This window comes from Pteropus alecto, unplaced genomic scaffold (genome assembly GCF_000325575.1).
Source record: "Pteropus alecto unplaced genomic scaffold, ASM32557v1 scaffold21, whole genome shotgun sequence".
NCBI classification, from domain to species: Eukaryota; Metazoa; Chordata; class Mammalia; order Chiroptera; family Pteropodidae; genus Pteropus; species Pteropus alecto.
Window position 1 is genome coordinate 21,203,297 of NW_006436282.1, and position 23,926 is coordinate 21,227,222.

At 41.2% G+C, this 23,926-nt stretch overlaps 1 protein-coding gene across 1 annotated transcript in view; it reads left to right on the plus strand.

The window, feature by feature from the left end:
* Positions 1-23,926, plus strand: part of CHN2 (chimerin 2) — a 264,233-nt gene that overhangs the window by 133,023 nt on the left and 107,284 nt on the right. The window contains exons 2-3 of the mRNA XM_006912029.3: positions 4,611-4,649; positions 14,014-14,069. Coding sequence (XP_006912091.2) covers positions 4,611-4,649; positions 14,014-14,069 — 95 coding nt within the window. The remainder of the gene's footprint in view (positions 1-4,610; positions 4,650-14,013; positions 14,070-23,926) is intronic.

Consider the following 23,926-nt stretch of genomic DNA (forward strand, 5'->3'; position numbering starts at 1 on the left):
CATACTACCCAAAGATTATAGATTCAATGCAATTCCTATCAAAATACCAAGATCATTCTTCTCAGAACTAGAACAAATAATCCTAAAATTTATATGGAACCACAAAAGACCCCAAAATAGCCAAAGCAATCTTGAGAAAAAACAAAGTTGAAGGTATTTCACTCCCTGATCAGAAACAATACTACAAAGCTATAATAATTAAAATAGTATGGTACTGGCACAAAAACAAACACTTAGATCAATAGAACAGAATACAGAGCCCAGAAGTAAATTCAACTAATCTATGACAAAGGAGGTAAAAATATACACCGAAGTAACATCAGTCTCTTCAAGTGGTGTTTGGAAAACTGGAAAGATACAATGCAAAAAAATGAAAGTGGGCAATTCTCTTACACCACATGCAAAAATAAACACAAATGAGTTAAAGACCTGAAACCATGAAACTCTTAGAAGAAAACATAGTAAAATACTTGATATCAGTCTAAGTAATATATTTTTGGATATGTCTCCTCGAGCAAGATAAACATAATCAAAAATAAAAACACATGAGACTGCTTCAAACTAGTCGATATTTTTATTTTTAAAAATTTTTTAATTGCTTTCTCCCATTTTATTTATTTATTTTTATTTTTCAATTAGAGTTGACATGCAGTATTATTTTATATTAGTTTTAGGTGTACGGCATAGTGGTTAGACATTTATAGAAACTAGTCAATATTTTTAAGCAATATATTTTCAAAGCCTCTTTGAACTTTACAATTCATTGTTTCTTTCCAAAAAATGTATAAATGTCTTCTGGGTTCGATGATAATATTTTTCTTAGAATGTGTGTGGAAAATCTTCTGTTCTACTTCCTCTTCCTTCCTTTGGTATTCTACCCATTTCTCTAAAATGTTGAACAAAATAATGCACTTTCCGAAAGCAGCATGCCTTGTGTTGTCACTTTTCGTCTCCTGGATTTTAACTCTCAGATGGGGGTATATAAATAGATAGAACACTGTCCTGCAATTCGACTTGATGTCAATATTCTGTACTATTAATCTTCCGTCTTTTCTCTATTTTATTTTTTCTCTTGAGCTGCGCAAAAATTGAATTAACGAATCAGTCATATAATTTTTTTCTTGATTTCAATATATGCAAATTAGGGTGGCCAGCTTGGCAAGGATGACTGATGTGTCAGAGGCCTAGAAGGCAGACCTCCCACTCTAATCCTGCCTCTGCCTCTCACTTGTTTTATGACCTTGAGAAAGCCACTTAATTGTCTGCATTTCATTTTCCTCATTTGCCAGATGAAAAAGGTGAGCTAAATGACCTAGAAAGCCTATTCTAGGTTAAAAAATAAAAGTGTCAGCCTATCCAAGACTAAAGTAGAGTTTTGAAAAATAGCGTGTGAAATTAAGCAAATGTGCATGTTGGTGGGGCAGTGTTGGAGACAGCGAAAGATTTGTTTCAACATATTAAAAATATTCTGTGCTTTGTCACTTGACCAAGGCCTCCTAACAGTGTGCTTCAGTGGTTTGTGAAACGTGCCTCTAAGACCAAGGTAATTATACTTGTTCCACTGAAGCATGACAAATGGCCTCTCACTTTGAATTCTTTTATGGAAAAGGAAAACCTTCCATAACAACAGCCCTGGAACTTAATTACAGGCTCCAAATCTGGAGCAAGAATAGAGATAGTCATTGGCTACAGTCAGGGGACAGGAGACCAAGAGCATGAGCTCGCCTGGGAAGAAGGAGGACAGAGTGAGGTAACAATGACATTTGTGGGGCTTCACTGAGAACTTGCTGTTTGCCAGGTGCTAGCCCAAGAACATTATATACATTATCTCATTTAATTCTCACAATAACCCTGAGAGATAGGTTAAGGGGTCGATTCTTTTACTCTTTCTGTTTTATAAAGATGAGTACTGGGAGGCTCTTAAAGAGGCTAAGTAACCTGCTTCAAGTTATTCAGCCAGTAGTTGTCAGAGGTAAGATCTGAACCCTGAGAGAGTATTCATTTATTTAATATACACTTTTTGACTATCTGGTATGTGCCAGGTACCCTTCTTAGGGTTGATGATGCACAAGTGACAGAAACAGAATTCCTGTTTACATGGAATTTGACTAATAATGGGATGAGACTGGTAATAACAAGCCAACAAATCATTTAATAATTTTAGGCGGTCGTAATGCTATGACAGAGAGTGACTGGGGTTTGCAGAAGGCTACTTTACACAAGATTGGCAGGGAGGTGACATTTGATCTGAGCCCTACATGTTGGAGGAAATCAGCCATGCAAAGATCTGTTGGATAGCTTTTTACATGGAGGGTCCCCAAGAATAAAGGCTGGGGACTTGGAAGAGCTTGTCTTGTTCTAGGAACAGAGAGAAGGCTAATATGGTTGGATGACAAGTGAAAAGGGGAAAATGTCTGCAGTGGAGTCCAGAAGTGGGCAAAGACCAGATGACACAGGGCCGTGTCGGCCACAGTATGACGTGCATACTTATTCCAAAGGCAGAGGGATGACACCGGAAGATTGTAAGCAAAGGCGCGTTCTATTCTCCAGTCTCTGTAGGTGGCTTTCTTCACCTTTGTGTTAAGCTGCCAACAAGGAGCAACTGGAGAGCGATACATTGTTTATATGCAGCGCAACCTAAATGAAAGTTAGAAAATTGGGAGCCAGTGTCTCAGGTGAAACAAAATTCTAGGTTTTTCACAGAACGACGAGACTGAAATCAACAGTGACAGGTCATCTAATCTGAACTTCCCACTTTAGGTAAGGAGACCTCAGGAGTGTTGGAATTATATTTTAAAACCTGCCTAAAGGGGACTACTTCTTGTGGGGGACCTTCCCTCAACATGCAGAAAGTTGCATGCTAGGTTTTGACCATTTCTTGGTCAGGGGGTTGCGCTTACCTCATAGAATAAATCTCATGCAAAATAACAAGACATGACAGCTTTGGGTAGATGGCATCGCAGGACTTTACATTTCTATGCAATCTGATGTGTATATGTGGATCTTTATCTGTGAAAAATATATTTGAAGGTGTGATCAACATTTTAAGATATAGGACCTGGCTTTTCTGGTGAGATGGCATTGTACGGATGGTTCTAGAATTTTATTGTAAACTCGGCAACTTGATTTATTTTATTTGAATGCTCTTTATAAACAAATACTCATGTTAACCCATTAAAACTGGTTTATGTCACATATAGGATGAAAATAATTGCTTGTTTAGGTTAAAAGCTCTATAGTTAAGCTATTTTTCTCTTACTTTGACAAAGGTATTGAGTTTCACTTTGATTTAGCAAACTAAGTTTGAATAACAACCCAAACCATTATTAATGCAGTGTATTTGTGTGTCTGTGTGGCTGATTCTCCATAAGTAGTTTTCTGACAGTGTAGACCTAACAGTACAGATTTATTTGAATGAAACTGCTTTTGGAGGCATTTATTTGTGATAAATCTGTGATGGAGTGGCCCTGGAGAGCAAGATATTAATTGCAAAAGAATTTAATTTAAGCTACACATGTGTAATTGAGTAAGATTTGGGGACGTTCATCACTCTTGACTTCGGTTTTATTTGTAAATAACGTTTGTTTCTCGGGAGGGGAAAAATTCTCAAACTATTTTATGCATGAGATTAGAAAAGTCCTAACCCTTCACATAAAAGTAATGTGTGACAGTCGTACAAGGACAGGGCAATATAAGCGTGGCTGTGTGATGCCGTGTGACAGAAAAACAGAGCTCCCTACCAAAGGTGCCGAATTAGAGGACACTTAAGGTTCCCCCAGCTCAAAATTCTGTGATTTGGGGAAAAGGATTTTTCCCTCTGGCTGTTTAAGTTAGAAAGTGTTTTCCCAAGGCCTTAGCTACTAGCTCAGGAGGACTCCAATAACTCTATGAGAATTATAAATTCAGCTGTCAGCACTGGGCTTGTCGAGTCGACTGAACAAGCAGATTTTCTCCCATTGTCTGTTTTCTAGGTTGATGAATAAGAATTTCCTCCTCTCCATTTTGTTGTAGCTCTTTCTGTCTGACACTTCTGATTGCTGAGAGGTTTTCTGGAAATTTTCTAAGTCACACAGTGGAGTAAATTCAAGGAGATAATGCGATTTCAATTGAATCATCAGTGTCTCTGCTGTCAGACCTAGTATTTTAGGAGTTGGTTGAGTTACACAACTTCCCAGATTTAATATTACATACTTGCCACTTTGCATCTTGCCCTCAAGTCTTAATAAATAGGCTAAAGGTCTGATTGGAAACTGTGAGATAAATTATATGTTTATGATGCCAAGTTAAGTAAACACTATTTGAAAGGATTTCTTGAGGGTATAATCAAGTTAATTGCTTTAAAAATCTTTTTTGATTTACTGGACTCTATGAAAATGGTTAAGCAATTGGTTCTGTCATGGTAAGTGATCTGAAGAAAGGGGCGTTTGAGTCCACAAGGGTCGCCATGCACATTTCCTCCCTCATGCCTGGAACTGCCCCATAAATGAGTAGAGAGGCCCCCTGAGGCCAGAATGTAAGTACTGCTGACAGACTGTTGTTCCTCCAGAGAAGACACGTGTTGACAGTTTGATGCTCAGGCTGACGGATTGATTTCTTTCTTTTTATTCTAGATGCTGAAGAATACCAGCCTCCAATATGGAAATCATACCGTGAGTATCTGAAATGAGAATCTCGGAAGCCTTTCGCAAGGCTGCCTTTTAAACAATTCTTACCATTGGCTTAGTGCTCACAAGCAGTCCCCTACCGCACGCCACTGAAAACCCAAATCTGTGTTTTTCCACCAAGATGAGATATTGGTCAGAGATGGCTGAAAAAGTACTGTCCTCCAACCAGGACCCTCAAGAGCTGGCTGCCTGCGCCCCACTTCAGGAAGAAGAGATGCCTTTGAGTTAGGGCTTTCTTTCTTTCCTTTCTTCTTGTTTCTCTCTCTCTTTTTTTTTTGCACAGTTTATCAGCAAAGATGAACGTGTTGACCTCCGCGAATTAGGCTCTTGGCTAATCATCCTACGTCTGTAATATCATGTGACATTTACCACAAGAAAATTGATTACCAAGTTGCAAAAAATAATGTGTAATGCTTGGTCACTAAGGGTGACTCTAGAAACAGAGATCATTATCTGATCATGGTCACCATTCGGCTCCCCTCGTGAGGACAGATAGTTATCGCCTCAGGCTCATTTCCTCTTTCCTCAGCATCGTCTACCTGACTAAGTGCTTCTCTCCAGTAAGGGAGGGAAGGAGTGTGGGAGGATGGAAACCCACTGTGTGGAGAGCCGGGGACACAGTCTTGTTTACGCTCTGCTTCTAGACGACAATAATAGAAATAATTATTATTTCTGTTGTCAACTATTGTCATTGATGTTGCATTCTTTCTCCTGTCCATTGAGACCTGCCCTGGGCCAGCTCCTTGCACTAGCAACGTTCTTGGGCTCTCAAATTCTCACCACAGCCTTAAGCAACGGGTACCATTAATATCCCTATTTCGTTCACATACAAAGAAACCACAGCTCAGGGAGATTCAGTCACTTGACAAAAGTTTTACAAAAAGCATTGAGATGACATTTAGAGTGGAACCCAGGGGCAAGCCTGCCACACAGCCTGCAAGTTTCCAAGACTTCTTTCTTTCTATTTAAAATTGTATACATAAGTACATATGCAGACACGGACGATATACATATGCAGACACGGACACGTATATGCATATACTCATGTATGTATATCTTTGTTACAAAAGCAATACAAAGCCACATAAAAGACAAACATTTCATGTCCCTGTTTGGGAGCCAAAAAATAATAATAATAAGAGCAAACATTATAGAAATACCTAAAGCTAAGAGTAAAAATTTCCCATCATCCACAAACCAGCCCCATATTCCGGTGCGTTCCCAGTAGCTGACCCCTGTCCCTTTTAGCAGGCATATCTTCCAAGTGCTTAGAACACACAGGCCTAATACTAAGGCATTTTTGTGGTTGTCGTTTCCCTTTGTAAAAATGGGTTTATGCTGGTCTTAGTGCCTTTCAACTCGCTTGTTTCACTTCACAAATATCTTGTCTTTCTCTTTCCACGTCAGCATATGTAGGGTCATCGCCATCTTCATTATATGAGTCTGTTCTTCCATCTGTGAAATAAGGGCCTGTGCTGGGTCTCTGAGGGCCCTTGCAATCCACTGTTCTGCATTCTGATCTTCTATTTTAAAAGCCAGCGCTAATGATTTAGTAATTGGATGTTTTTGTTTGTTTGTTTGCTAATGGAGTGTGAAGTGCTCTGACAGTAAATCAACAAAATATCTGCAGTGAGAGGTTCTGTGACTTGCTGTACCTTGCACATAGCCTTGCACACATTAACTACCCAATAAATATTTGTTGAGCGAATGTCACCGCAGAGAGCTTTACTGAAGCGAAAAGATGGCATCGGTTCAATTTTATTTCGCCCTTTGCTAGGAGACCTTGGGCCGCCCAATATCTCTTAAAAGCCCTTATATGTTCTAAGGAAACTCGAAAAGGCAATAATTACGTTTTCACAATATCAATTTTACCTTAGCGTATGGGTTTTAAGTTTAATTTTCGGATCTAACCAAGCTGTGTTTTTTGTTTTTTTTTTTTAATTTGCTTTAGACTCATAAAACTTCAGATGCAGAAAGGATGGTTGAGGTCATTTACTATAAACCTAATGACATATATGAAGTTCCTCTTTATTACACCCAATGAATTAATAGTCGTCCAGACTCTATTTGAGGGTGTCTAGTGACATGGAATTCCAGAACTGAGGGGAGTGCACCATCACTGGTGTGATCCACAGCATCAAAAACACATTGACCGAAGGCCTACAGAGCACCGCTGAGAAAGAACTCTTTTTAGTTGTTCTGATCCATGAATTGTTTGAGTTTGGGTGTTGGACCACTTATAATCTCACCTGACAATATTGTCCCCAAGCTCATGCTACTCTGTCTTATTCCCAAGATTATCATCTACTTTTTTGGTCTTTCGGCAAACATACAGTGAACACCTTCTGAACGTCAGAGGATAGGTTTTAGGAATCAACAATGAATAAAATATGGTCCGTACTTTCCTCCAATTTACAGTCTAGTAAGGGAGACTGATGTAAATTATTTAACTTAAAATGCAAATGGATTCTAGTAATAATATACTCCTCCTTCACCTCCTGAGATTACAGAAGACTTTATAGAAGAGGTTAAATTTGCATGTGAGTCTTGAAGGATAAGTGGGAGAAGGAATCTGGGGCCTTGCAGAACTTCATGAGATACTTTTTAAACTTCAGATATACTAAAACTATAGCATTTTCCTGACCCGAAAGTCCAATAAACCTATCAGAATATGAAATCTGTTTTTTCTTTTTTGAACTTGTTAGTAAACCCATTCTGAACCTCAGGAATTCCCAAGCTTTCCTCTTGGAAATGCTCATAAGCCATCCTTTGAGAGATTAATTTTAAATATTGATGTCCAACTCATCAGCATATCGTTAATAGACTTTATATTTTTCCATCACACGCTTATTTTTTTAACCAACAATTATTTGGTACTTTGAAATCTCTCATATATTTACTGCATGCAATGCATTTTTGCCATTTTACGGGACTTGGTTTAAAAATCGATGATGTGGAGGGATCGTGGCAGTAGGTACGTATGTCTTTACTCTCCTCCATTACCTCTTGTTCGCCATACTCTGACTTACATCAGATTCTTGTTATGAAGCATTAGTCCCAATCATGATATTTTTTTCTGAAAGAAAATTTGTCTACTCCGTAATGATCCACTTTAAGAAGCTGTTTCTAAGTTGTAATGCTAATTGCAATGTTCTTGGTTGCAAATAACAGGATATTCCACTCATTCACCTTGATTGATGTAAGCAAAAAGTCCAGGCAAACTGACTTCAGACAGGTCTTGTTCCAGCCACTCAGATGACATTACCAGAACCCAGTGTGTCTCTTCCTCCATTGGCTCGACCTTCCTAGGTTTGGCTCCGCTATGAATAGGCTCTTCCTTTGTGATCCCTAGAGAGCTGCCAACATGCCAGGGCTACCACTCTTAATTAAGCGTAGCAGGCAAAGTTTTAGAATCGAGTCTCAGCCCTGACTGACCTGAGTCACCAAGCCTAATTCCATCACTGTAGTCAGAGCTGGGATATGTTAACTGCCCTAAGCCAGTCAAACTCAGGGAGAGATCAATTCTAGATGATCCACATGGCTGGAAAATTTGGAGTACTGGTAGAACAGGAAAGATGGAAATGGATGCTGACTTAGAAATCTAGAAGAGTAAGGAACCTTAGAAATCAGCTCTCTCGATATTTTATATAGAGTAGATTGTTCATTCATTCATTCATTCATCCATTCATCCATTCAACAAATGCACTAAGTCTTTGCCTTAAGGCAGACGCTGGACTTGAAGCTCTGGGATCACAAGGATGGATAAGACTGGATCTTGATTCAAAGAACCAGGATGTCACATGATGTCCCTTCAGTTCCTGCCTTCTCTTCCCCCCGCCCCCTCCCTTTCTTAAAAGCTAATGCTGTCACTTACTGGGCTGTTTCCATAAGAATAATCTTGTCCCAAAGTATCATGTATCTGCAGCTAGCCCTTAGTACTTAAGACCAAACCTCAAAACATTAATGAAGTCACTGAGAAAGATTTGGTTTCAATTCTCTAAAAGAAAAGCTATTTTCAAGTTTACTTTAAAAAAAAAAATCAAGCCACATTCTAAACTTTAAGCCAGAAATGTATGAACTATGTGCCTTAATCAGATAAGTTCAAAAGCCAACACCATGAGAATACTTTGAAAGATTTTATTTTTTCAGAGGCCAACTGCCAATTAAGTGGAAAATGCTGTGGCCAACAGCTCTCCCAGGACACTTTCCTGGGCAGCAGGTCATGCAGTCATAGCTTGTGCCTGTTTTTTAAAGAGGAGCTTGGAACCTCAAAACCCTGGTCCACAGACCCCCTGCTTCAGAACCACCCCAGGAAAATGTAATATCTATTCCTCAGCCCTACCTTAGATGTCTGAATCAGAAGAGTGAAGGCACCTGCAATATGTCACACCCCACATGTGTTCCTCGGGCACATTTACACCTGACACACCCTAGTTCCAGTCCCCACGGCCTTCTCCTCAGGATTTTCGGTACCATCAGACAAGAGAAGAGCCCCATCCTCATTAAGCCTGGACATCATGTTAGCAAGGCAGGACCCTCACGCAGCAGGCTGAGGTGAGGTGGGGTTGAGCCGAGAAGACATTTGAGGCACCTACTATTTCTCACTCATACCATGAGCTTTTTTCCATGGAAATTGGGAAGACGTGAGCAGTGAGCAGGGCGGTACTGGTTCAGTGTCACAAACAAGGGACTGGGTTCGGCCCCTGGGTCTGCGTGGTCTCTTTAGAAATAAGTGGCTGTTAGAGGACATGCCTGCAGGGTCTCTTAGGAGTTGATGGGTCTGGACTGGGGCTTCAACGTCACCCAGGCCTCGGGCTTTCACTCAGCATCCGCGGGGACTAATTTTGTTACCAGGAGAAGGAGGTCGAGTCTTCTCATTGAAGAAAAAATAAAACATTCTCTCAGTGAGCTCTGGATTTCTCAGTCAGCTTCCGGTTTCGTCAGGAGTGCCCTTTCTCATCTCCATGTTCCCCAGTCACTGCCCCCACCTCCACCTCCGCCAAACGGTTTATTTCAACACTAAGAATTCTCTCATATGCTGTAGGGTAGGGGTCCCCAACCCCTGGACCACAGACCAAGTACCAGTCCAAGGCCTGTTAAGAACCAGGCCACACAGCAGGAGGTGAGGGCCGGCAAGCATGGGAAGCTTCATCCGTATCTGCAGCCGCTCCCCAGTGCCAGCATCACCGCCTCAGCTCCACCTCAGATCCTCAGGCATTGGATTCTCTGATGCCAAAAATGTTGGGTAGTAGGCCCGGGGCTGGGGAGCACCTGGAACATATTTGCAGGATTACTGTAGAGGCAGACTTTATTATATCTAGCCTCTTGGCCCCTAGAATCACCCAAAAAGTGACATACATTATTGCATTTTGCTTGTAAAGTGTGTTTGTTGAACTAAGAAAATTAAAGAAACTGCACTTACGATTATGCGACGTGTTTCAGTGATATTAAATGTACCGTGGAGACTTTTTTCATGGATGTTTGTGTTGTTACAGCTAACCTTTGAAAATGAGGCACTGGGGCCCTCGCTCGAAGCTAAGATAATAGGGGTTAGGGCCCTCTTTCTATATGGTGACCACGCCATTGGCTGCCATCTCATTATTTTTATAGAGACGCACAATCCAGATGCCAAACAGGCTTTTGCCTATTTGTCGATTTCTGTCATTCGGAACAGCACCAAGCAGATCTTGTGGATCCCGAGATTTGCTCAGCGAGAAATAGTAGGTGACTAATGATGTGTGCTGGCCAGGAACCCAGGAGGAGAGCAGAGGTGTCCCTGGCTTGAAGAGTCTGCGAGGAACCCCTCGAAATCTCCCCTGGCTCGTACTGACCCTGGTTTGAAACTGGCGAACTATAGCATTTCTCTTTACTGAACCTCAGGGGACTCCTAGAGGGTACGGCTATGGGCTTCAGCCTGGGGACACAGGAGAGGAACTGTCCAGAATGTTTCTTCATCCCCTGTGATTGTTAATGGCGTCTCGGTCTCCCAGCCATTCAAGGTCCTTCCCTGTCAGTCCGCCAGTGTTCTCTTAACTCACACTGTCACCATCTCTTTCAGGTCCACCCAAAATAATGTTCTCTCCCGCTTCCCTGCCTCCAAGGTCCCCGTTCTGATCCCTCCTTCCACGAGGCAAAGGGCAATGGCCCCCCTGCCTCCTGGCCATGCATTAGAATCTTCCAGGGAGCTTTAAAAAGAACCTTTCGGGGGCCCTTGCCAGACTGGCAGAGCGGGCATCACCAGGGACGATGGGGTCTGGGAATCTGTATTTTTGTAACAGCTCCTCGGGGATTCTAATGCAAGCAGCCCACATGGGGCCTCCTCGCCATCTGCGTTCCGGAGCTTCTGGAGAGGCTGGAAAATACAGACCAGGGGATCTGGAAATCAGCCTTTAAACCTCGATTTTATCGCATCATCTGTGTGACCTTGAGCTCCTTCAAAGCTTGGCATCTCCACTACTTTATCAGGGAGAGGGGCATAACAGTGACCATGAAAGTTTGTTGGAGAAATTAAATGAGAAGATGTAGATAAGGTGTCTGGCACATAGTACATGTCCAGAAAATGGCAGCTTCTCTTATTCTGAATAGTCTTATCTTTATTATCATTATTCTGAAACAGACCAGATCATGTCACCTCCCTCAAAACATGGCACCGCCTCCCCATTGCAGACAGAAGAACATCCATGCTCCTTAGCACGACCTTCAAGGTTCAGTTCCATGTGGCCTCCTCCCACATCCGCAGGAGACACACTGGACTTTCACTGATAACATCATTCCCTTTTCCTTCTGGGGCTCTATCCTCCACCTGTGGCCCCTTCTCTCTTCTCTCCATAGAGAGCTCCATGCTTCTCCCCTCTGGCCATCCTGAACACCTGAGTAAAAAGAACTGCTCCCTCTCCTCCCCTCATCAAAGTGCTTGGCCCATCCTGGTGGTATTTTTTCACATACACCTCCCTCGCTAGATCAGAGTCTTCTTAAAGTCACAGATCGCGACTCATTCATTCACCAGTTGTGCATTAAGCATTTACTATGGGCCAAGCACTGTTCTAGATGCTGGAGCTACCACAGTGGGCAGACAAAGTCACCGCCCTAGAAGAGTTGGCACTAAATTCAAGGGAGACAATACACAAAAGTGTGTTGATGGTGAGGAGTGCTGTGAAGAAGCATAAAATGGTGTAAGGGAGGAAAGCGATGGGATCGCCTTTTATCCCAAGCCGGACAAGTCAGGGAAGACCCAAACGAAGGGAGAGAGGGAGCCATCCGCAGGTAGGGGGAAATCACACGTGCAAAGGCCCTGAGGCATAAGAAAATAGACCAGGGCTTTGGAATCAAAATGATACATATTAACTGAGTGCCCCGGGGCAAATATTTAACTTCTCTGTACTTGTTTTCTCATCTAAAAAAAAAATGAGAATGAGAATGATACGACATTCTTTTTTGCTGAGTTCTCCGCAAGATTCAATAAAATATTGTTCCTAGCACACGGCACACGCTCAGTGTGTTGGTTTCTGTCTCTTTTCCCTTCCTCTCCATTCATCCTCAAAAATTCCACATAATGCTGACTATGGTATCTGTAGCAGATGTTCAGATATTTTCTGACATGAATTGCAAAGGCACGCTTAGCTAAAACTGCTTCTCTCTTGCAAGAGATGCACTTCCTTTGTCACCTGCAAGGGAACCATTAAGGATGGCATTCACAAAGCCGGTCCGGCCATGCCCTTCGCATGTAACCGTTGGCTTCAAGAGACACTGACAGCGAGAAGAGAAGAGGAGACAGTGTTCTCTGGATGTGGGTTCTGCAATTCCCCTTAGCTCTAAAACTCTAGGATTCTAGGAATTGGCCCCTCTGGTTCCCGTTACACTCATTAACAACTACACCCTGCTGTTGAGGCTGATTCATGAAGCATAAAGGAGCCTCTCATTATTTAAGGAGAGTGTGGGCGCTATGGGATGGTCAGTGGAATGTCCACAGTTACTTCTCTCTCTTTGGGCAGTTCTTCCTCACGTTTCCTTTTTGACAAAAACAAAAAACAAAAAAAAACAAAAAACCTCTGACTCTATCTACCATACATGGGTACAATTCTCCTTCAGTCACACGAGCATCATCGTTAGTATAGGCAACCTAAGCTCAGAAATATGGCACATTAAAACATCTGTAAGAGAGATAGATAGGCGCTTCTCTGTGCTAAAGCTGGGTCGTCTACACTTAATTAGGTACGAAAATAACCACACTGAGCCGAAGGCATGGGGTGGAGGGAGCCGCAATTATAAAATATATCCCATCATTCCCATCATCGTTTCCATATAACCATCTGCACTTCAATTAAAATTTCTTTCTTTATTTTTAGACCTAAGGATAAATCAGAAGATTCTCCTTAATAAGACAATGTATCTTATTACATTATCTACACTTCATATGATCGAGTTTTGAACTTTCCATAGATTTATTCCATCTAAAATTAATTCTTTCCTCTCAAGATTCTGAAGATAACGACAGCTAGGCTTGATTTCAGCTTCTGTTTTCATGGAAGTAGAATCCACGGGTACCCGCAAAGGGTCGTTTCTTCCAAGAGAAATAACCAGACTAGCTGAGCCGCAGAAAATCAGTTATAATGTGAAAAATCACAAATAATAGTCCGATCAATTATATTTTTGCATATAATTACCTGCTTTTCTCCATGCCTGAGCCCGAAGGCCAGTTTTTAAAATAGGAAATAAGAGAGTTGTTATTATTTAAGATATGAAGGAGCCCAAGAAAAAGGAATGGCAATGTGTGAGGGACAGTCAAACAGATGAGAAGCCATGGTGATAGGCAGGGTGGAAATGGGGCTCCTGAAGAGAGCAGTGACTTCGGTTCCATTCACTCACAGAATCAGTTGTGTCTTTGTACATAACTGTAACATTTCAGAAAATGACATTCCTTTTCTAAAGCCAGTCTTTCCCAGCTGTGTCAGGAGCCATCAGCATTTAAATTCAGGAACCCTATTATTACATGATCTTACTACTTCGGTCTTTGCAAGTAGAATTTCATCTTTAAAATAAATAGTCAGGAGAATTTTAGTCCTTATCTAGTCTTCCAAGAAAGCCATAAAGTGAACAATGCCGGTAACGATTACGGAACTAAATTGGCCTTATAAGAATAAAAAAATCAATTTTGCCAGTTTACATTCACAGTGACTAATTTCCATATAAATGATCTGACTTTATTTGGCCTAAAAATGGGCCCGTATCCTCTTTCTTGGTTTGAAATACTTGCCTTTTTTGAGGTGTATTTAGGTGGAACTGTTTGAAGGCATGTTGATATGTGTTGCTGTTATCCAATTATAATTATCTTTTGTTTTGTTTTTGGCAGTGTATCAATTACAGCAAGAGGCTCCTCGCCCCAAGAGGATTATTTGTCCCGGGGAGGTCAGTACTCAGCTATCTGCAATACACCTTGTTAAATGTGATGTGTTGTCAGCACCGGGTTGATATTGGAGGGCTTGCAGGTTTCCTGGGAGCTGTTTCTATTAACACTTGTTAGAATGTCACCAAATTTAACATCTTAACCTATATTTTGAAGACAGGTTTTATTTTAAAAATACCAACAAACTTGGAATCGATTGTCTCGTGTTTTTAACCATTGCAGAGGCAAAGTAAGAACACTTTGTAAACCCCCCAAAAACATGGGTTTTTTTATTGTTTTTCTTGTTCCTGATGATTTGACTCTTCTATCGTTTTTTTGTTTTGTTTTGTTTTTTTATTATGGAATGCTCCAACAGAGAAAAGATAGAGAACAAGAAATATCTAGATACCCTCAACACCCATATTTAGCAAACCTTTATACTTGGTCATATTGACTTGACATTTTAAGTCTACAAGAAAAGTGACTGTGTTTTTATTCTTGGAGATAAGCTGGAACAATATATCAACCCATAAAAATGCTGACCAGCCCACAAGACTTTCCCTAGCCCCCTTCACTAACCAGTTCTCTTATTGTCTGAGATGCCAGCAAGATTTGAAAGGCAAAACTAGGGCTCTATTTTCTATTTTTATACTGACCCGTTTTTTAACAGCTAAACTCATATTCCTCAAACAAAAGTCGTAGGTCCGTGCTTATTTTTGTTATTATGGCTTTGATTAAATACAGAGTAGCAGATGTCTTTTAAAAGGTCACATCTGCTTTATCAGGAGAAAGTCTCCAGTTCCAACACTCTTGAGATTCGTTCTTGAACGTCGGTACTTTGCGGCAGACTGACCAGGTCTGGTTTTGAACCTGTCTCAGACTTGGGGACCCACACCCAAGCCAAGTTAGTACTATTTAATTAATGTTTCTACATAAAATTTTACTTCTGTTGAAGGGCATTGAAATTCATCAAGTAATCCGAATGTTAATAGAGAATTGACATTCTCATTCTAAGAATATGGCTTAAGAGGAGAAAGTATCTAATCCTTAAGGAAAAATCCAAAATGAAATTACACACTTATTTGGTAGTCTGAGCTTGTCGTGTCACTGACCCTGCTGACTGTTGTCCTATGGTTATCTAATAATATCCAAATAAGAGGAGACTAGGATACAATTTTAATAAAATGCTTTAAATAGAGTGTTTTGGGTAAGAATTAAGAAACAGGTTGTTAAAAATTCCTTCGCTCCTATTTTACGTTTAGTATTTCTCCATCAGAAAAAAATATAGCTATGTGTAGGGAGCTAGAGGAGTTTAAATGTCTTCATGAAAAGAATGTTTATGAGATTAGAATGCAGTTATGGACTCTTCCTAGGAGTATTAGCAAAAAAGTCTCCAACCAAGGTTGAGCACCAGAAACCCAAGGGTATAGTAAATATTCATGTGTTCGTTTATTCAGCAAATATATGTGGAGAGCCTACTGTATTCTGACTTTGATCTAAGAGCTGGGGATACAGCAAAGAACCTGTCGATACTTTGAGTGTCATTAAAAGAGAACAAAGTCATGATGTATGTAATTAAAGATATATTTAAGATTTTACCCGCGCGCACGTGTGTGTGTGTGTGAGAGAGAGACAGACAGACAGACAGACAGACAGAGACGGACAGACAGACAGATTTCTTGTTTCTCAGAATCCTTACAACCATGTCAGTCGTCCTTATAAGCCAGGTGGAATGTTAGCAGTGGAAATGGGTGAATTCAAATGAGATTCGTAGACAGTCTTTCTAGGGTTCGGCTGGAACTCTTCAGACATCCGGTGGCCTGAGGGTCCCCCGCATCTCTCTTTAACATTGCACTTGTGTTGAAAGGAAATGCTACAGATGCCTTAGCAAAGCAGGGCTGGCCACAGCCACCACCATCTGCTGTGACTAAGGGACATGAAGCCCGTGCAGCTTTGTTTCTCTTGTCTGTCTTTTAAACTGCGCTTTTTCACCTTTTGACCTTTTATCAATTTGATGCATCAATAAGTTACGCCGGGTGGATGGCGGATTCATAGGTAGCTCGCCTCTAGAAATTCCATAGCCCATGTCTGCCGTGAAACCTACCCTGAAATGGATATTCCTCAGCTCCATTTCCTCAGCAGGCAGCGTGGGGCCCATCCAGCCAGACAGGTGTCAGCGATAAAGGGTCGAGCGTGCTAGAAAAACAGGTGCTGCTGCTGAGTGCCAGCGGGAGTGGCTTCCGTTCCCTTTGTCCTCCCTGGCGGCATTAACTGCAGATAACTCCTGCCCAAATCGCTTGGCCTCCCAGGACATGGCCTCCTAGTGAAGGCGCGACCTCCTCTTGGCCATGGGTGAAGCCATCGCTCCTGCAGCGGATGTTGTCTGCGCAAACGTCTGCCTGCCTCGTAACACACCTGCATGCTCAGGGGACGTGCCTAATGAAGACAGAAAGCCTTTCAGTGTGTTTGGCCAGGGAGACTGAAGCTTTATTAACGCATTTACATAAAGCCATAAAGGCTATTTCTTTTGAAGAATTCGTTATGTTTTTTCCTCTGTCTTTGCCATCTCACCCCTCAGCTAGCTGTTAAGAGTCCACGTTTTTCTTTTACACACAGCCCTCCAGCACCCTTCTTCGTCGGCAGCCCCTCTCCTCTAAGCCACCTGGTCTCTGGCAAGCCTGCCCAAGGGTCTTGCTCCAACATACTCAATCTCTTTGTTTCTCTGATGATTAATAACCTCCCAGACGAAGGGCTTTTCTGGTTAGGGTCCTCTCGTTGAATGTGGTAAACCCCCACCTTAGAGCACTGAGTCTGAAGTCGCAGAGATATGGAACACTGTTGCTCGATGGTACGGACACTGCCTTGAATGCTTGGTGGCTATCAACAGCTACCTGCCACCTAATGGACTTTGCTGGAGAACTAGGTGAGTCATGGGAACAGACCGATTCAGCAGGCAGCAGTGAGCTTTCAGGTATACAGTGCAATGAATGGTTAGGCGAAACTAATATTTAAAAAAAATCCAACGAGCTTTGCAAACCCAGACAGGGGAGCCTGGCGGCAGAGCCGGCAAGACTTACCTTGCATCCTCCCTCGATTACTTTCTAGCGAGCTGACTTACACCCACGTACTTACTCCCTCAGGGGTCTCGGGGGGGATTAAGGTCTGCCCCGAAGGCAGACATCTGCTCTGCTGGGTGCCTGGCACCTAACAGGTATTCAGTGTTCATGACACGTGGCAGATTCAGAAACCCGTGAAGAACAGGTTCTGAGACAGTCATTAGGGACAGAGTCAGAGCAACGACAGTATTTTCTGAATGTGAGGGTAGAAAAGGCAGTGATCAAGAACGAAGCAGGATGCCTGGGTCAGGAATTAAACCACCAGGAGAAAAGATACTAAGGATGAGGAACAGAAGGTACAAGCAGCTGAACAACGGCTCTGGCGCCAATTAAGCCAGGTAGGGTCAGTTACTGAAATAACAGTTCATTGCTTTCTTGAGATTCATCGCTGTAAATTAATATTTATTGAGCAGCCGCGGCACCTGGCACTCCGCTGGCATTTCCTGAGGACTCTTTGCCAGGAGATTCAGAACTTCTTCCAGTATGCAAAATTCTCACTTGCCCTTCCCGTCAATTATCAATCAGTCATTTCGTAAACATTTATTAATTACTAAATGTGTTCCTGGGTGGTCGGCCAGGAACTATGCAGAATACCGACTCCCAAATTTGTATCTTTAGCTAAAACCTTTCCCCTGGGCCCTAAGCACCTCATTCCATCTGTCTACTTGACCTCTTTAAGTAGATGTCCCACAGACCACCTCTAGTCTAATGTTCAAAATAGAACAGGACCCCACTCCATTAAATGTCACCTAACTTTACAAACCTTGACGCCTTTACCCTTACCCTTTTCTCTTAGGAATAATCAAATTTACCTCCAAACGTATCTTGCATTTGCCACTCTTCTCTATCTCCACGATCGTCTTGTGGTTTGGGCCATCATCGTTTCTCGCCTGGATTATTACAAGTCAGCCGCTCCTTGCTTGGTCTCCCTGCTTCTGCTCTTGGCATTCTCCCTACAGCCTACACACACACACACACACACACACACAAGCACACACGCACACACGCACACACGCACACACACACGCACACACGCACACGCACGCACGCACGCTCTATTCACCAAACAGGAGCCCAAATCATCATTGTTAGTTATAAATTCAACAGTTACAACAGCTTCCCATGGCTCTTTAAATAAAAACAAGACTTCTTGCTATGCCTGTGAGCCATGGTGCAGCTCCGGCATTCATTACCGCCTTGTCTGGACCATCATTTCATCCCCACTCGCTCTGTCATCAAACCACAGTACCGCTACCTCAGGGCTTTTGCATTTTGCTCTTTGCCTGGATTTCATTCCTCTAGTTCTCTGCATGTCCAGGTTTCAGAACAAATTTCACCGAAGAACCAAAGTACTCCCTGAGCCCCACGAAAATTAGCACCTGCAGATCTTCTCTGTCCTATCACTTTGTGTATTTTATATGTAGTACTTAGTACACGCTTTAATATACTTTCTTATCATATGTGATTGTTTACTTGTTGCTTGTACATCTTACTTTAGGAGAATACCAGCTTCAGAGACTTCGTCAGTCTTAATCATAGGTGCTTTCTTCCCTAGCGTTGAGCACAATGCCAAGCAGCAGTGGGCAATCAGTAAATATATGGTAAAATGATGAGAAAAAGGGTAGAGGCCACTAATATAAGACATTTAGAATTCTCAAACTGTTACTAATAGCATATCAGATTTACTCAATGCTGTTATTAGGCTAGTGAGATGGGTATTTGGCAGTTCAACTTCTTACTTAAACATAGACTAATACTTTTTCCTGGAATATTTGAAATTTCTGTTTGGCCTTTTGGAAAGGCCAAACATCAAGATTCACTTGCATGACTAATACGAAATTAAATTCCACTAGAGTTACTTAAAGCATCCATAATAAGTAGAAATTCTTTTGTAACTGTAAATGATTTGGTGTCATTTGTCTTTCTTTTTTGAGATTCCTGTAGTGAATATGGGATTATAAAAAGCAATTTTAAAAAAGGGAAATAAAATTACATGTGATTATTTCAAATCATTCTCCATTTTATGCAGCTTTGCTTCCTATCTCCCTTGCCATAGAACAATCTACTGTGGAAAAAAAAAAACTTTTTAATGCAGAAGTGAATTGATGAACTGATATTTCTAGCATTCATGGTCAGAACCGGCATTTTTTTCTTGATTGTCAAAGGTTAAGCCAAGTACAGATGACAGTGACATGTCTTGAATTGCAGTGACACTGTATTTTATCTCCTAGTGAATTGTATTCACTTTTTAAATACCACTTTAAATGCCCTTCCTTCCTGTGCGTTTTCTCCCTTTCTGTGCATTTTTTGATGTTCCTGAATATCTGCCCATTTCACTCTCTTCTACCTTTCTTTGTAACAAAAACTGTTCTCTTAAGCCTACGAGAGCATTTCATTTTATCTTTATGCTTTAAAAATGTTGATTTGCCACACCTAAACTTCATCGTCTTGTAGCCTTGTAGCTTCAGGTATTTATTCAGTTTTAGGCATGTCTGGAAGATCTTAACAAGCCATATCGATTGACTATATCCTACTCAACTAACTCAGTACATTTGGAACCACTGATTTAAAGTAAACTCGGAGGGGTTCCTACCATTCTATAATCCTCTCCCTTTTCTTCTTTTATTCACTGAAATGAAATATTTTAAAACAAATGCGCATTTGGGGGAACATGAAAACTCTAGCGATTCTAGCTATCCAGATATGTTTCTGAACTAATGAGATCGATTCTGCAAGCCACAAACAAAAATCAATCCCATTGCCTTTTAATTGGCTTTTATGTTATCAGAAGGCTGTTTCTTCCCCGGTAAGAAATATTTCTTTTCTTTATATCCTAGACTTTTTCCATTTGTCTATTCCCATCCCCCTTAATAATCGCACAACCTAGAAAAAAGGGCTTTTCCCATCATTATTCCTCCCAGGCTTTCATCTCACTTCCCAGTGTAGTCGGATGTTTTTCTTAGTCCTGAGCTGGACTTGCTTTGGTCGCAGACCCGTTGTACTGAAGGAGAAACAACTAGTAAAACCAATATTAGGGGAAAAAAAGTTTAGACATGTGAGTTTTTTTCCCTAAGATAGAACCAAAAGTTTTCTGCTCTTAAAAATAAAAAACTTTCTTACTGACAAGTACTGTGACCTACCAAAACGTATAACCCTACAAAAAAAGCATTTTCTCTCTTTGGAATACTCTGAACGTCTAACGTAATGCAGACATTGCACATTTGCATATAGAAAATATTTAGTCATTTCCAAGGTGATATCATGAGCAGTGAAAAGGGCTCTCGAGGACAAGCTGCTTTAGAATTCAAAGGCTCAGGGGACAGACAGCCTGAACTGGAGAGGGCCACCAAGGAACAGTATATATGCTGAAGCAGAAGTTGAAGCAAAAGTGGAAGGTTTCTTCTTAAAACAGAATAAGGAAAATGAAAGGGAGATTAAACAGTGATGGATAATAAGTAAAATTTCTTGAGCATCTTCTTTAATCTCTCTAGGTGATTTTTATTTCTTAAAATCTAACTTGAAATGTGTATTTCTTTACATAATTACTAGAGAAGAAATATTACATTAGTTGGCTCTTTTTTTTTTTTTTAAGAAAAACAGAACTATCTATAGCATCATGGATCACAATGCATGCTCTGTTATCAGTACTGGCCTGTGACACCCACAACCCGAGGTACCATCACTCATTGATGGGGGTGAGAGAGAGGTGGTCCAGACTGCGGGCATAATGCTTACGAGGAGGTGCTAGCTTTTGTAAGGCCGTCCTCGCACATCCAAACAGAAAGCAAATAGCACATCCTCGCAATGACTGCTCTTTGAGCTACTTGGAGTATGTCTGCTCCGTGACTCAGAGGTCCAATAAAATTTTAGGTATGGCCGAGAAAGGGAGCAGGTGCAGAGCACTGGGCTCACTAGTGGGGTTTTAAAGACATGCTTTACATTTTACTCACCTGGTTAACCATTAACTGAGAGATAATGCTGATAAAAGCAGGTTCCACTTTACCCGAGGCAAGCATGTGTCCTAAGGTGGCCTGGCTAACCAAGCAGTGAGATGTTTGAAAACACAATTGTAACCTCAGCTCCACTTTCCATCAGAAAAATGTGTATGGTACCATCTCAGATCATCCCAGTTTTAACACGACTACCCTAAGTGATATCGCCTAATTATTTGCTTGTTGACAGTCTTTTAATAGTAATGAGGGCTAACACTTATAGAGTGCTTAATGAGCCCCGAGCACTGGGTTAAGAGTTTAACATATGTTATTCTTCACAACAGTCCCATGGGGATTGTTATCCCTCTTGTTTTACAAGAGAAAATGAGACAAATAGCACAGGACAGGTAGAGCCAGAGTCAGACCCAGAGCAAATCCAGGGCTGGGTTTCTAACCCAATGATTCTCAAAATGTGGTTCCAGGACCAGCAGCTACAGCATTACCCAGGAACTTGTCAGACATACAGATTCTCTGGCTCACCCCAGACCTCCTGAATAACAAGCTTGGAGTTGGGGGTCCAGCAATCTGGGCTTTAATAAGCCCTTAGGGTGATCCTGACACGTACTCAAGTGTGAGGTCCCCTGTCATAACCGCTCCCTCTGCTTGCTATTTTGTACTCCTCCCCTATGCCCTAAAGGAGAATCACGATGCTGTGTCTCCTGATGACGCTTGCCATTTTCCCAGAGCTGTGCTAGACCTTTCATGGACTTCACAGTAGATGCCAAGTCACCCCATAGCCCCGTAGTACTTTTTTCTAGATGAACTTCTTCCTAGATGGTATTTTCCACCCTTTAAAAATATTTTGTCTTTGCTTTTCCTTCTTTGCAAAGCCTAGCTTTCCCACACCCTCGTCTGTTGCAGAGGCCAACTATGAATCCTTGGACAAGTTTGGTCGGGGCTTAATTTATCCTGGTTTCCTACGCCCACCTTCCAGTTTGTTATACTTCTTAATGTTATGTTTGCCTTACTAATTAGCAAATATATTCCAATTCAGTTCTAGGATGATTCATACTTGGTATATACTGTAAGGAACTTCAGTTTTTTAAAGTTGTTCTTCTTATCTTGTGACTGTTCACAAATCCTTGTTAGATTTACTTTTGCTTTTAATGGACCTTCACATTCATAAAAACACCAAATCCATTATCATTATGTCAGGAATACTTGAAATTATATTTCTATTTTCCGAGTGCTAGTCCCTTAATTCAGGGAATTATCTGTGTGCTCAATGAGCTCTTCTCAATTCAAGATTGTAGGTGACTGGGTTACGAGTTTGTTAATTGCTAATAAAAGCCAGTACAGCCCAGGTGCTTTCTGGGTCCCGCCTCCTTGCCTCAGTCTACCACTCCCCTCATCGTTTCCAAGCTGACACTAACTGAGCCATTGGTAATCAATCTCCTTGGCTGTGTCCTTCTATAGATCATAGCCTCTCTTGACATTAGCTCTAACTACACTGTATCTCCTTGTCTCGTCGGACAGAATAGCAAGCTTTGCTTTAGCAATGGTATCTCTTTCCTCCTCCTTATTTACATGGCCAGTGTCATCTTCCCATCTACTGTGGAAGGAAATTAAATAGCCTTGGCACAGCTCAACAAAAGCATATTGGTTGCCATCCAGCCCCTTGTGTCCTTCTAGGTAATTACGCATCAATAATTTGGTGAATTGTTCTTGTAACTCTCTTTTTACTAAGTCTATAATCACACTGTTCTGATTGTCCTTTGCTCTGTTGTGGTTCTCAGGGTTCTATAACTTCTTAATGATGCTTCAGCAATACCTTTCAATCCAAGGATGCGGATCAGATCCCTTAGTACTACAGTATTCTCAGTTGTATTGCAATATAATTCAACCACTTCCTGCCTTACTTCATTTTAAGTTGGCATCGGTATGCCATAGATTAAAATTTCATAATTCTCTCCAAGTTCACTAAGAGATGGAACAGCACAAACACAAAGAGATGATTTGACCCACCATTAGCTAAAAAGGCCTTTGAGGCATTGGCAAGCTTTGAGTTCTGAGCTAATTATAAGACATCCTGAAACTGATTTTTGAGAATGGACTCAACGTTTGTTAGTTCAGCACAGGCATTGACAAACTATAGCCTGCTGACTATTTTTGTGAATAAAGTTTTATTAGAACACATTAATGCTCATTCCTTTACATATTGTCTTTGGCTGCTTTCATGCTCCCATGCAAGTTGAGTACTTGAGACAGGTGCTCAAAATCTAAAGTTTTTACTGTCTAGCCCTTGCCAGAAAAAGTTTGCTGATCCCTAGTCTTACACTAGAAGTCACTTTGAAGAGTGAGTTAATACACATAAAATATTCAGAGCAGTGGTTGGCATTTATATATTGGAAGGACTGGCCTTTAATTTTTACAATTTTCCAAGTACTGTATAAATGTTTTTTTAAAGAAAGAAATTTTGGTCCTTACTTTAGGATGAATTTGATCCCAAGACATTTTAAGAAATGTTCTGGCCTTCATATTTAACCCCTGTGAGTTGACAAAAGAGGCCAAGGCAGTTACAATCAGCAGATGTTCTTTTTACCTGCTTTCTCATGGCTACTTTCTCCCCACATAAGAAATGGTGGCCTGTTAGAAAAGGTGGCACAACACTCACTCCATAAGCAGGAAATTAAAGAGGCGTGTGGCATCTATTTATTTGGGAACCATATCTGAACATGTAAACTAATTCACTTTCTTTAATTTCAGAAACAAAGCTGGTGTTAGCCTCATATTAAAAGTCTGTATGTTATTGAATTCAGATTACTGATGTGC